At 37.2% G+C, this 14,983-nt stretch overlaps 1 protein-coding gene and 1 pseudogene across 1 annotated transcript; both read right to left on the bottom strand.

Moving 5' to 3' along the window:
* Positions 1-321: 321 nt before the first annotated feature.
* Positions 322-4,977, bottom strand: LOC136264904 (CAP-Gly domain-containing linker protein 1-like). Its single transcript, XM_066059670.1, has 24 exons — positions 4,945-4,977; positions 4,299-4,484; positions 4,121-4,153; positions 3,842-3,895; positions 3,763-3,783; positions 3,631-3,666; positions 3,505-3,569; positions 3,349-3,435; positions 3,027-3,057; positions 2,865-2,969; positions 2,747-2,818; positions 2,494-2,670; positions 2,405-2,437; positions 2,206-2,349; positions 2,073-2,139; positions 1,961-2,022; positions 1,783-1,828; positions 1,682-1,728; positions 1,569-1,640; positions 1,437-1,513; positions 1,318-1,384; positions 1,213-1,267; positions 863-942; positions 322-420 (listed from the first exon to the last, which is right to left on the bottom strand). Exons 1-24 carry the CDS (start codon positions 4,975-4,977, stop codon positions 322-324), a joined length of 1,749 nt encoding a protein of 582 aa, XP_065915742.1.
* Positions 4,978-8,122: 3,145 nt separating this feature from the next.
* On the bottom strand, positions 8,123-10,230 carry LOC136264903 (uncharacterized; annotated as a pseudogene).
* Positions 10,231-14,983: the final 4,753 nt, after the last annotated feature.

Genomic DNA, 14,983 nt, shown 5'->3' with positions numbered 1-14,983 from the left:
AAGGCATTAGAAACTTTCTGCTTGGTGTCTAACAAACAATTCATCAAACAGCATGCATTTTTCTTAAACTCCATATACATACATTTTCCTGATGACTTGGTTGTGGTCTTTCTTTCTTTTTATAGGCCTTCGTCCTCCATGATGTTGAGCTAATGTTAACTCCATGCTATGAATAATACAGGTCCAACACTGCATATTTATGTGGACAATGTACATACGTGTACCTTTGTCCTCAAGTGACCAGCCACATTTTTCCTAATTACATCAATGGCTGTATACACACAACACACTGTGCACCATTCATATCTAGTATATACATTACTAGCCTGGAATAGAGAATGTGCTTAGCCAGTTAGCATTTCCTCCCACTACATTTGTTGCAACTATTTCTTCTTCAGTGCTTTCCATAGGGCTTGTGTGCTGTAAATTCAAAAGGGGAATACATTGTACATGACTGTAATAATAATACATGACAGAACTCGCATACATATATTGTATATATGTAGCTATGTACATACATACTACCAGAATATGTTAACTGGATTTGCAATTAATAGTCTTCCACACACACATGCAACACTGCAAATTTGAAAGATCATAATTTTGTTTCTGTAAAATACAGAACCAGAAATTTCTCCATTATTTATATTGTAGCTAAGTTCTAAATATACAACTCAGAAAGCAATGGCTTTTCTCACTTTGTAGATATGCATTGTCAAAGTTGGAAAGTGAGACATGACTGTGTGTGAAAGACATCTTGTCACAAATTTGGTGACATGCACTATATAGTAACATGACAGTAGTACATAATTGTAGTGCACAGTATTTGCATACAATTATTGTAACAGATATAGTAACTTACAGGTTTAAGTTTGGGTGCAGGATTGTCATTTAGTTGCTCTACTGTGGCGAGGATGTTTCCCAGCATTGACTCTATTTCATCTATAACAATTTAATACAAGTAATGTTGCAGTGGCCAATCCAGGCTTTTAGTATGGGAGTTCCACTCAGAAGCATAGATGCAGAATAGTCAATATCTTGGTAATATGAAGGGTTCAGGGAGATAAATTTACCATAAAGGATGGTAAAATACATAAATGCTTTAAAAAATTGTCCAAAGATGTGTATACTAGTCTTGTTTGGGATGGTTCTATGCATGCAGCTCTCCCCTGGATCTACCACTGTGTGTTGTGCACACTTTCATTTTATTACCTGGAACCTCAAGCTTCTCCATTGATTTGTATAGTTTCTGGATAGTACCATCAACCTTTGTTATGAGTATAGCATTGGTCTGTGTAATGCAATAGTTCTACTCACCTTCTTTGAGAGTTGATCAAAGTATGCTACTTGTGTAGTTTCAATTTCCTTCTTGTGTTCTTCATAACTATACTTAGTGTATTTCTATAATGGAAACCACCTCCTTACTTTACTCTTACTGCTGTACAGATCCTATGATTTCTTCATCAATTCCTTTTAGCTCTTTGTCCAGCCATTTTTGCAGTTCATTAATACTCTATTAGTACAGTTGCTCACATGAAATATCACTACACTTGTTTATCCAAAATTACCTTTTTAGCGTCCTCACTTGTCAGCAAAGTTCTTTTATTTGGTATGGCAGCTAGTTTTCTCTGATGCATCCACTGAAATCATATCATTATGCTACACATTTAAATGCAATTACCTTTAGCTTAATAAACAACTTTAATTCTAACATGACTCGAGAAACAGCTAAAAGGTTTAAATTAGGATTTGTTGTAAAGTGTATAGTGCTACTATACTGACCACTTTTGATGACATCAGCCAAGTTATTGATTGGAATAACCAGTTTCTGTAACAAAAATGTTCAAGTAAGATTAATAGTTGTGTAACTTTCAGTTGATGAAAGCATACTTTCAGCCATGGTGCACAAGGAAAAATGTCTTGCAAACTTAAAGTGAAAGTTGCATAACATGCAGCTAACCTTATCACCAAAAATATTGTTAGGAGCAGCATTACTTAAAGTCATCATCAATTTCTCTGATCCTGTGGATGTAGTTATATTGATAATGCACACACCACATGGAATTGAGTACCTTCTCTTCCCAATAAAATCATTATCACATCCACTGCTTCACACAAACAATTGTACTGTTCTCTGTACTACAATGTGAAGGATATAATGTTATATACCTTTGTTGTGTTGCATACATCACTTAAACATTTTACTTTATGGCTCAAAGTTTCATCAGTCATATTAGTGAGTTCCGCTATTTCCTTCTCAACAGCATTCATTTTTTTCTGCCCTTGCATCAGTAACTCTTCCATAGTGTTAAGCTGTTGTTCCAGTAGTCTAGATGTATGTTTTGTTGACTGTGTATACATGAGGTAACTTGTAACTGGAAATAAAATGATTTATGCCTCTTACACTTTGCTTCTTAGAGGCAACAGCAGTAGGTACCTACGTACACATATTGAGAACAAAACGTTACATTTTGCGATTCAAAAGTCACTAACTTGTTCTTCCTTTTCTTCTTTTTGTTGATTGGTTGTGCTAGTAGAGGGGACAATTATAGTCTTACTATGTGATGCAGCTTCTGATTGTGAGGCTCCAGCGTGTGTGGTCTCATTTTTATCTGCTTGACTGAATTGTCTTGATGCAGCATGGAATGAATTTGCATGATGGTTGACTTGCTACACATAAAAGTAAGAAAATTAGCAAAATAAGTTGGAATTACTGCAAGAGTTACTGCAACGTATACCTACACACCTGAGAGGTAGACGTATGTCTGGCAGCTTTATGCTTTAGTGAGTTAACCTCTGTCCTCAACTTCTGAACAGTCTAATGTATTCAACATAATGCACAAATCTCTTGTAGAGGTACTAGCCTCAGCAAGTTCTCTGTTTGATATTTCTATTTCACTTAGTTTGGATTTTTCTGTTTCATTTCTTTGCATTAAATATGAGTTGTGACTCTTTAAACTCTCAAGCTCCTACAGTGTGTGCAAGCATTAAAAGTGGTGGTATTCCATTTTGAAAGAAGTTCTCACCTCAATCATGCCTTTGATGGTTTTCTCCAGCCTATGCATATGAACTTTAGACATACAAGTGTGTAGATGATTACATAGTACTACCTGCCACACTTTACAGCCTCGTTTGTATACATAGTGAGTATTTGATCTCTGTTATGCATTCCACTGTCTCCTGCTATATATAGAATATTTCCATATATGCACATTAGCATTACATGGCTTGTGATACAAGCATGTAGCTACTTATAACCATTACCATTTCCATGTGACTGCAAATCTTTTCTTCTAATAAATTAGAGGTTACTAACTTATATAGTATATGTATATAAAAATGACTTACCTAAGAGCATCAGACATCTTAGCAACTAGTTGAGCATTGAGGGTTTTCAGTTGTTGTACCATTTGAAATGCATTCTGAATCGCAGACCTATAAGTTGTGCACATGTACAAACATGACATGTACATCCCTAAGGTTGTGTATTCCTTTAATACTTACACAAATTCATTTATATCAGGAATGTGGTGTTCATTTGTACTATAGTTGAGTTCTGCAGCCGCAGCCTATGACAGTGTCATTTCACACTTGCGCTATCACAAGTTATAAATGCTTATACACACTTACCTCATCAAAGAATCTTTCTAAACATTTCTTGAAAAACTAAATGAATATATCATAAAAATGTAGACCATGTGGTTAAACAAGCCGACCCAGTTGGAACTTGGCTCCAGCTGAATTATATGTAGTTAAACTTACTTCTTTTACTGAGGATAATTCCTACAAACAAACACACTGATCAATAACAGTGCTTGCATGGTATTCAAATGTTTCTTACCTTTTCTCTTCTAGCTCCCAGTGCTTCATGCTTTTTGAAGAGATTTTCTAATGCCTTGTAAAATATAAAACAAAAAGGCACTTTAAGACCAAATCATCCGTTTCTCATTTTATCTATTAATTTAACCAACTAGGGAATTTACACTCAGAGTCATGTGACCAATCTAATTCAGCTATCTATACACATATAGCATTGTATTGCATTGCATTGCATTGCATTGCACTTGTGGATGAGAAACTATCAAATTGGTTTGTCTGGCCTGACATATACAACACTCACCTTTACAGGAATAGACACAGCCGCAGCTGATGGCTGTAATAAAGAAATATATAGTGAAATTTTCTATGAAGTCTCTACCATGTATAATTCACTCTCTTCCTCAAAACTTTGAAGTATCTAAATTGTAGAAAATACATGGCCTGGCTTGTAGTTGTATATGTACAAATAGTTACATCACCTGATCTACTCTTGTTTTTATCATGTCCAGTTCATCAATGATGTTTTGTCTTACATGAACTCTGTTCTCCACAGGAGATGGCTCACGCAGCAATCCCATGCTGGAGGGTCTGAATTGTCTTTGCTTTGTCTTCTTCTTGTACATGTTTACTGGTTCCCTATTCTCAACTGGTCTAGCAAGATTATACTAATAGAGTTAACAAGAGCTGTTTAAATTTTGTTAAAGTGTATAAGACTGTGGAGGTGACAAGTTTGTGAGGGAGAAATGGCGCAGAAATCTTAAGTCAGAAGTGTTCATTTGTAGGAATGCTTTCTCTGCTGTACAAAGTATATGAATAAGGATGACCATGTGATTATGGTGGTGCTAACATTTAATGATGGCTTCCTTTAATTGTGTAGATGTTATATACATGTATTCAGAGTCTACTGTGGTGAAAAACATGTATTCTTGCAAAGCTATCTGAAATAAAAGACAGGAAAGACAATGGAGTGTAGGAAGATTTAGGGAGGGAATCTGGAGTTGAGGGTGAATTGTTGGAGTGATTAGCACATTCAAGCCCACATTAATATAATATTTAACAATGATATGAGACCAGGGTTCTTCCATTGAACTAACGCTGACTGCATGCAGTTAAAAGGCCTCTTACAGTGGTACAATAAGCATCACTCATTGTCGTCATTATCAGCAGTAACCAGCAGAAGCAGCAGATCTTGTGGTGTCGCAATGCAAATATTACTGTAGTTGCATAATTACATAACTTTCTTCATGTCATTTGAGGGATGCTTAATTTGTGTGCTCTCCATTAAAATGACGAAGGACTTAAATTGACTAATTCATTTAAGGTTTGCATAAAATGACCGTGTAGGTAATTTAGCATGTACTTAGATATCCTTGTCAAATTTTACCATTTTGGGTTGTGTTTGTGTAGTCAATATAGAGGTATAGAGCTACATAGTTGTCTTGCCACTACAATGGAACCTCTCTCTGATGATTCTCCAAATTGAGGACATGTACATAGAATAGAAAATACTTCCATATTACCAATTATCTTTCCCAACAAACACAGCACGTCTGACACAAAGACATGATGTCGTCTTGGTCTCCTGTAAAGGGTGGAATTTCACAGGGTAGTGCATTTCCCCCTTTACTATGTCTTGGGTACATTAATGAAATTCCCTCATTAATAGATTACTAGAGTTTGCTGATGACACTACATTGATATGTTCTGGTGAAAATCATGAAGTTGTGAAATAAAGGACCTACACTGGCAGGGGATTGTATCAAGCAGACTGAAACCTCAAGCTATTGTAGTGTCATGTGGTTTGCTCAAAAACGTGCTGCATCTACCTACAATCCTAGTAGATGATCACCAGCTTAAGAAAGTGGATAAACAAAAAGTATTTTTGACAGACATATACAATGGGATCCTCAGTTAAGTAGTGTGTGTAGCTGGTATCATATTATGTACATATACTTATCCTCCACCGGAAATCCTCATCATTAATTTTGATGTTCTTAAGATGTTGATTTAATTGCTAGCTAGTTTTTTCTAGGATACCTGTCTGGGGTCTTCCTCTTAAACAGTCACAGTTAGCAAGTCTACAACAATTGCTGAACAGGTGTATTTGTGTTACTAAATGTTTAGTGGTTGTGTTTTTATTGTGTTTATTGTTGTGCGTGTGTGTGCTCTGATAGAGAATGGCTTTTGCCGGTTAAACAAAAATCTAATCCCACATACAGAAACACATTGCACATATAGCTAACTACACAAAATATGGAATGGAATGATAATTTCACCCAGTGCACGTGTACCTCTCTATAAAAACCATGTTATATACATCTGTACTGGCAAACTCTATCTACTGTAAAACCAGCTGCATAGCTACTGTACATGGTAATTTGATAATACAATAGGAAAGGTTTTTAATCACAGGAAAAGGTAACGTTATTTCTCTGTATTCATAATTTTGCTATATCATATCATGTATTGTTTGCAGTGCACAATATAAAACCTCAACAATAAGGAGTACTCTAAACAACACTGAAAATAGCAATTTACACATTAGCTGTGTTAAATAATGTCAAAGTCTTTAACTCAAAGGCTGCAGCACAAGATGCTGTCAGATCTTCAGTGCTGGACACTGTAAAGCAGTAGTAATACTTAGGTTGAAGGAAGAAAATCCATCCCTCCTGGAAGAGACTGAGTGTGGCACTTGACTAGACATTGGGTGACGTGTAGTTCGAATCCTGGGTAAGAGGGGTTTTTTCCTTTCTTTGGCCCATTTTCTGTTTCACCTTATTAGCTGTGTTTAATTCCTGTTTACCAAGTTGGGTAACTCAAAGGCTACAGCACAAGTTGCCTGGGCATATCCAGGATTTTTAAAGGTGGTTTCCATAGTCGGTTGTGAGCTATATATGTAGGAATATAGGGGTGCAGCCCCAGCTGCTGGCAGATTTTAAATATTAAAATCTATTAGTTTATGATTTTATGGAAGGTAAACTGTTTTCGATATACATGCTTGCTTCCCATCCTAAATGTTAATTATATGGCTAGTCAGACATTGTAGTGATCCAATCTATTGAAATGGAAAACTCAAGATTTACTGGGCTGCTATAATATTCTTTAACTTTCAAATTATAGTCCTATATTATATAACATTATATTTTGTTACGAATGTTTTATTAGAGTAGTTTTATTAGAGTAGTTTTGACTACTCTATTGGAGTACATCTGACTAAGTATCTCGATCTTTATAATAATCTTTTTCAAAGTATACCCTTTTTCTCTCTTAATCCGCATTTGAAAAATAAGATTCCTATTAGCTACACTGTAGCTATACCACCCTGCGCTGTTCCCATTTGTTCTGTATAATCATTTGCACTGACAAACTAAGATACTGATAGTGTGGTGTTCCTGATGCAAGCTCAGAAGTTATAATTTCAGAGGGAGTTTGGAACCCAAACCCACGAAATATACCCCTGAGTTGCTGTCAGACCATCAGTGCTAGACACCGCAGAGCAGCAATTAATATAAATTGGCTTTTATAAAGGTGGTCTTTGTGTAGGAGATATACTTTGTGGCATACCAATAAGACCTTCCTATGGGGTCAGTCATAAAATTTTAGACACTACATTAGTATGGTCTTTACAAAGAGGCTATCTTCATTTGGAGGTACTGTGGTCATTATAAAGAAGTGACCACTAGGTGAACTTATCTAATTCATCATTGCTGTCCACCATTCCACTCCACTGAATCCAGACAGCCATAGCTATATGGATGGATTTGACATTAGTAATGCAATGTTCACCATATTTTGTGTGCGGTGCATGTAGCTACACAATAATGCTTCCAACTTCCCATACGTATTTGTGTAATTCATGATCAACAATGTAGCAGATAGTTAATAGCCACATGCATAATTAATTGTACATGTAGTAGCATAATCACTCATAATACCTCATTATAAATTCTTACATAACTGTACACGTGGCGTTACTGACAATAAATCAGTGCACCCCTAGAAAGCATGACAAGTACAAAATTAATGCATTAACTGACCTCAAGTTTACATGTGCACCCACATAACTGACTATATGTATAGAACCAGTGACAAACTTGTTAATGTTTGATATCTGTTGCTACAAAGAAACCATGTGTAGAGGCCATTACTCCTAAATATATGTGCATGTAATGCTTCACTGCTATACAGGTATTCACTGCAGCTATATACATCAAAGCTAGGGTAGTACTGTTAATGTGTATTGTACTGTAGCTAAGCAAAATGCCTACATATGCTATGTAATCAAAATTAATTCATGATCAAGTTAGCAAGCTGTACGGTTAAAAGCTTTCTGCTTTATCCTCTCATCTCGCATTGCAGGTATAAGGCCTTTCTCAAACACAATACTCATCAGTAATTCAACATCTGCCACATTAGGGTACTGACGTAAAGCCCACTTGATGTAGACAAGAAACTCATACCAATCAATGTAGCCATCTTTATCCATGTCTAATGCCTTCAAACCTTTCTTTGTAGTTACACATCGGTAACATCCAAAGTATGGTTGCATAAAGCCATGGTAAAAATTATCAAACTGCAGCCGATCATCACTTTGAGTCTTATCTCGCTTGTCCCACTTATCCCATTCTTCCTGAATCTCAGCAATCAATTGCTTATGACGGGAGGACTGGTCTTCTACGCTCGCTACCACTTCACCCATTTTTTTTTTTTTTGAAACCATCAGAATAATGATGAAATGACAAAATTACATACAGAGCCTCGGACCCATGCGACTACAAAGATAAGATCCGCGTAGGCATGGCAAGGATACATACAAAAATAATTAACTACAAAACTTAACTTAAAGTGTCCAGGTTGGATTACTACGTGCATAAAAGATTCTCTGAGAGGAAGTTATAGCCACAGCAGCTGCTCTATCAAGCAATGCTTTCGTCTTGGAAAAACTCAGATTTGAAACTCTTTTCATAGATGTTACTGTCTCTGTAAGGTAATGGCCAAGGCAACCAATTTCAACTGTGTGATAATGACCTTTTCAGTAAGCTTTCCACCAGCACGGTCAAATAAGAGAGCCATTCCGACTGCACTATTGTATTCCTCCTTTCTTCCACTGCGTAAATCTGAGAGCATCTGCTCCTTCATATTTTCTGCTATTTCTTTGGTGAACTGTGGATCTTTTCCAAAATTATTTTCCAACTTTTCAATTATCATATCGATAGTTACAAGGGTAGTCATTCGGTTTGGTGTTTCAACACCAAAGAATTTAGCCAAATTAAAATCACCAACTCCTAGCACACCAAGTACAAGATCAACTGCTCGTTCCCCATATAGCACTTGTTTCGGATATGGTTCTCTCCCAGTTGTGATTCTAGTAATTTCCATAGCAGCATTTCTCAACTCAGTGCAGTTATAATTCTTCAGAATTTTGGTATTACCAAGACGAATCAGGTTCATCATGGTGATGGCAGCACAAGCATGACCCATAGCAGCACCTTCTTCACAAAGACTGGCCCATATACCATCAGCACCAGCACTAAGACAATCAAGTTGCGAAGCTGTTTGGAGATCCCACTTTTGGTGGATATGTACAAGAATCTTCCCATCTAACCAGCCGTTAGCTGTCATGATCCTCCTCACACTGGCTGTCCATGCCTCAAGCTCTTCGGGTAAATATTCTCCCATCGGATCTTCAAAGCAAAGACCAAAAGGTCGATATTCAACTGGAAACTTTCAAAGAAATTGAGCTACTTTGAGCATGCGCTTTGGAGCAGTACTCATGGTCACTGGAAAATCACGAAAATTGAACAGAACGCGTGCCTTGGTGGAGATGTTGTCATACACCCATTTTGTCCATTTTTGGATTAGCTGACACATATCATCTGTTGTAAACTTTTTCTCCCACTCTATATCCTCGTTAGCTAGGTCCACCTCAAAAATTGTGTTGGGAATGCCAATTTCGTGGTTCTTCTCCAGAGAAACTGGAATGGTCTCAGTATCACATCGTCCATCTTTAATTCCTTCAGTGATTTCAGAAAAAGAATAAAAATGAGTGAAATCTTCGTTATGATCTTTGAGGTACTACACAAAGTCATCATCAACGCGTGTCATGTGAGAGAATGAGGCAATGATTACATCCTTGATGCCGACTTTCTTCACCTGCTCAAAGATGTCCAGCTTGTTCTGCAAGGTGTGGCTGCGCAGCTGGCCCACAGTACTCTCACGAATGGAGTTATCAAGCACGAAGAGATCCAGTTCTTTCAACCTCTCTCGTTTCTTGCGTTTAACTTCGTTTATGTCTGCTTCAACACGGGTAACCTCTGCTTCGATTTCTTGGTCCACATTATTATGTTCTGAGGCTGTAACTTGGTATCCGCTGCGGGTCTGTGTCCTTCGGCGTGACTGAGATGTTCCCATACTATTTCACTTCGCAGGAAGTAGCAAACACAAAATTAAAGATTACATGCACTAATTACAATAGCTTTGCTAAATAGCTAGTTAGTGTGCGCCCGACCAGTGTAAATTATACTCTTCATGATCAAAGGCATATACGTATGTGACTGGATCTCAGTGGCGTAGCTACCATTGAGGCAACCGAGGCAGCTGCCTCGGTAAAAAAAAAATGCTCAAAAATTCAGGCTGAGCACTGAGCAGGCCTGAGTTTTGGCACCTTGAATATTCTACTCAAATGTTACTATACAGCATTACTGTACCACACACAATAGATCTATGGTTGTAGTACTAAGCAGGCCGGAGCCCATGGTGAGGACCACTTTTCAGCTACTTGAATTTGTATTCGGAAAAAGATCGAGATACTCTAATAGAGCAGTCATCGTAATGTACTCTAATAGAGTATTCAGTGTAATATAGCCAGTACTCTTACACTGCTTGGTCTAAATCATTTACATTGTTAATTGTCTTTAAATTACTTTTCAAAAGTGTTCCAATGAATTAACTGCATGGCAATGCATAAAGCCCATTGATCATGCATGTATATCATGAAAGTAGCCTCCACATGCCATTTCAAAGCATATATTTTCAAAAATTTCCTCGAAGGAGCATGCCCCCAGACTCCCTAGCTTGACACATGCAGTTGATTATTTCATGGAAGAGATATCTCTGACTTAAATATCATATCGGATCAATAAAAAGTATAGTGTGCATGACTATGACCTCTGTTGCAGTCCATGGATGGCCTGACCACTCAAAATATCTCCAGAGTAAGTCAGTTTTTTTTTTTGTGTTGAGTACAATTAAACTAGTCTAACAATTGAAGCATGGTATACTGTTGCATTAACTAAGCTGGAGCATGACATGTAGAAAAGTACTCAGAGTCTTTTGAAACAATTTCTTCCATCCAACCAGAGAATCAACCTGCAAATGCTGTACCACTCATGCTTGAAAGTGTTTGTGAATCAGTTGAGTCACAAGCAGACCCTCTCAATTACGTCAATGTATAACTTACTTTGCCTCGGTAAAAAAAAAATTTTCTGGCTAGCTACGCCACTGGATCTGCGAAAACCGTTCTTATCGCCCAAGACAGGAAGTTTGATTTTTTTTTTCCCACAAGCACAAAGCTTAATGAATGCACTATCAAATTTCACTGTCACAGTAGACCAGAATAAAGTGGTCTGCTTTTGCTGGCTGCTTTTTTAAAGCACAGTGGCGAGTCGTACGAGTGATCTGGACGAGGGTGTGGAGTCTTGATGGAGTCCTGGCCAACCAGAAGATAGCTTAGTCTGGCGCCGCCCGCTCCTTCGCAAAAAGTAAGAGTCTGGTGAAATACAAATACTAAATCATTTCAAAAGGAATTCAGTAGACAATATGCATGCTATATTATTCGAAAGAAAAATGATCAATTACAGTAGTGCGGCGACGCTTTCCAAAAAAAGTTGACGGTGAACGACTACCGAAATTTTGTGAAAATCCCATACATAAGTATGGGTAGCTAATGCGGCTCAGACTATAACTCACCACTAATGCTACAGGCAGGCTTTCTCTCGCCAGGTGTGTTACCTCCTAGATAGAAGAAATCACCTCTCCGTAAGAAACGCTGATAACTTCGCTAGGACTATAACTCACCACTAATGCTACGGGAAACCTTTCGCTCGCCAGTTATACTATCTCCTGGGTAGAAGAAGTCACCGCTCTGTAAGAATCGCTGATACTGCCACGATATGAATCAATTCGCACTTAATTCACCGTCAAAAGATCACGTGCTTATTAGAATGTTTTCGGTATGCATATTGTCTATTAGACAGCGCCCATAATACTTGTTGCGTCAGATGATTGCACAAAAGCATTGTGTTGCCAAGGCGATTTCTGTGTGAACGTCATTGGCATGCATTAATTGGCTACCGCCGAATCTGGGCGGTAGAAATGATTTAGTATCTGTATTTCATCAGACGGGTATTGGTAAAACCGGGAGGGGAAAGGGAGATTTCTTGGTAAAACCGGGACCGGGATATTTTTGCATTAGTCTAAAGATGGTTTATTGATGCAGAAGAGCACTCATGCAAGTAGTCTCCCCTCCTTTAAAACATGAGGATAATATTATTATTAGGTCAATGAAACTTGATTAGCAGTTACGCGTCACCGCCCGCATGCTTTTGATACACCCGCATGGAATTTCATTATTGGTATTTCAGATCGAAATATATATAATAATCTTGAATAATGCTTTACAGAATAATAATTCTGAGGGTCTACCAGTGACCTACACTGATAGCCTAGCATACATTGAAAAATAACTATACACTAACATTTACATACTTAGTTACAAGTGGTTAAAATTGTTAGATGCAGGATTCTTGGAACAACAGGAACAGGGACAAAGGTAATGGAAACAACAGAGTGAATTGTCAAAGTTAGCTAGGAAATGATTCCATAAAAATTTCTTCAATTTTTGTTTTATTACAGTTAGTGATTGTGTATGATCAATTATTGGCAAAGAGTTCCATAGTCTAGGTAGGCGAAAAAAATAGGAGTTCATAGCTGCATTGGTATGGGCTGTCTTGTGGTGTAGTTTGATTCCAGAAGATCTAGTAGAACCAGTATTGAAGCTGACATAGTTCAGGATATTGAACTTATCTGTAGGAGTTTTAAGTGATTTGATGAAAAAGAGGATGTCAGATATTCATAAATATACATCAATGGCAACATACCTAGTTGGGTCAATCTAGTCCTGTAGTCTGAAGTGTAATCAGAGAGTATGACTTTAGTAGCACGTCTTTGTACTTTCTCAATTAATTCTATGTCTTTCAACAAATAAGGTCTCCACAATGTGGAGCAGTATAGCAATTTAGATCTCACTAATGAAATGTATAGGGATTTTCTAGCCTGAGGACAATGCGAATCCTTGAATACTCTGCGTAGCAGTCCAAGTGACTTGTAGGCTTTAGAGGAAATCATTTCATAATGCTTTCTCCATGACAACGAGTTAGTGAAAATAATCCCTAGGTCTTTGTAACTGGGTGATTCATTGATTATATGGTCATTTATGATGTACTGAGAGTTGAATTTACAATGGAAGTTCATGAATACGAATTTAGAGAGGTTAAATGACAGATGATTGTTAATAGTCCAATTAAATAAAGAGTTGAGGTCTTCTTGAAGCTGCTGTATGTCTAGTATGGAAATGATTTGTCAAAAGCACTTTGTATCATCTGCAAATTCGAGTAGTTGAGATATGATGGTAGATGGCAGATCATTTATAAAGATCAAGAAAAGCAAAGGACCCAGAATGCTTCCCTGGGGAACACCAGAGATTACAGGTAGGAAATCTGACAGGCGGTTTTCAACAGAGATACACTGGGATCTGTTACTTAAATAGCTGTTAAACCAGTTCCATAGAGTGCCTGTGATTCCTGTGTTCCATAATTTAACCAATAATTCATTGTGTGGCACACTATCAAAGGCTTTCCTGATGTCAATGTAGATGGTGTCTATTTCTTCCCTCGAAGTGATTAGCTGATGAAAGTAGATGAGAAGTTGTTGTTGAGTTGAAGCGTTACTTTGAAAACCAAATTGATGCGGAGTGATGGAGGGAGCTATTGTATTTATCACTTTGTCATAAACTAATCTTTCTAGCACTTTAGAGATGACACAAAGGAGTGAAATTGGTCGATAGCTGGCAACAGAAGTTTTGTCTCCAGATTTGAACACAGGAATTATTTTGTGTGTTTTCCATTCAGAGGGTAAGTTTCTGCTACATAAGATACTCCAATAGAGCAGTCACTTTTACTCTAATAGAGCAATCAGCTATACTCTAATGGAAGAATCACTTGTTATAGATTAGTAAGGTATTTATGCAAGAGTAATCAATGTAGATCTCACTGTTTTTGGCAGAAATCTTCATGTTTGGGATATGTGTTGTGCTTTTGGAAAAAATGAATAATGATTAATAACCGCCTGCCTGCATCAAGTTTTCAAAATTCTGAGTGAGAAACTGGCAATCAAGTTTCATTGGCCTTATACGAACTTACAAAAGATCAAGATAGTCTAATAGAGCAATCAGCCGGCCACTCTATAGAGCAGTCTGTCTCTTAACAGTCTCATATTCTGTCTCTTAACTGCCACTAAATGCCAGTAGCTTGTTAATGTATTTTTAATATTAACAAGGTGAAAAGTCATAGTGCTTTCAAATTTAAAATCTTGCTGGATGGAAATCATACTCCCAAAATGTCACCCATATCATTGTCTTTCCTTTTGTAGCTGTACGCTTGATGTGATGACTTTCATTGCTATAAGTTTACCCAGACTCTTTGACCTGCTCCACTGATTTTATTCTACCAAGTGACTGTTGCTCTGGTTGTTTAGACAATTACTGGATTCAGATGGTGCGCGCACTTTCACAGTTAGCTATTGACAGTTTATAAATTCAATAAATGTTTGGAGTTTGTACAGCAAGAAATTTTCATTGTGGGTTAGCAATAAAAGTTTCTTAAATTATCAGACTGATGTGATTGATTGATTTATAAATTACCCTCTGAGTCTCTGACAATTGGCAACTACCATTCTTCCTTGTCAGAGCAACAAACAATACAGACAAAATTAATGAACATATAGCTAGCTAACAAGTACAAAACTTAACACACACATACAAAACAATTATACGTGGATACAAATGCAACAATTAACTTAAGGCAAATTATAAAAATGATTGAACAAA

Source organism: Dysidea avara, chromosome 8 (genome assembly GCF_963678975.1).
Source record: "Dysidea avara chromosome 8, odDysAvar1.4, whole genome shotgun sequence".
NCBI lineage: Eukaryota > Metazoa > Porifera > Demospongiae > Dictyoceratida > Dysideidae > Dysidea > Dysidea avara.
Note: the sequence above shows the minus strand (reverse complement) of the source record. Positions and strands in the feature narration are given on the sequence as shown.

Bases quoted from the DNA above. Each gene is read 5' to 3' on its own strand.
- LOC136264904 (XM_066059670.1), bottom strand. From the start codon at position 4,977: ATGACGACAATGAGTGATGCTTATTGTACCACT. The intron at 2,438-2,493 runs GTTAGTGACTTT...ATGTGTACGTAG, and splicing joins AAGAAGAAAAGGAAGAACAA to GTACCTACTGCTGTTGCCTC. The intron at 943-1,212 runs GTAATAAAATGA...AAATTGTTATAG, and splicing joins GGAGAAGCTTGAGGTTCCAG to ATGAAATAGAGTCAATGCTG.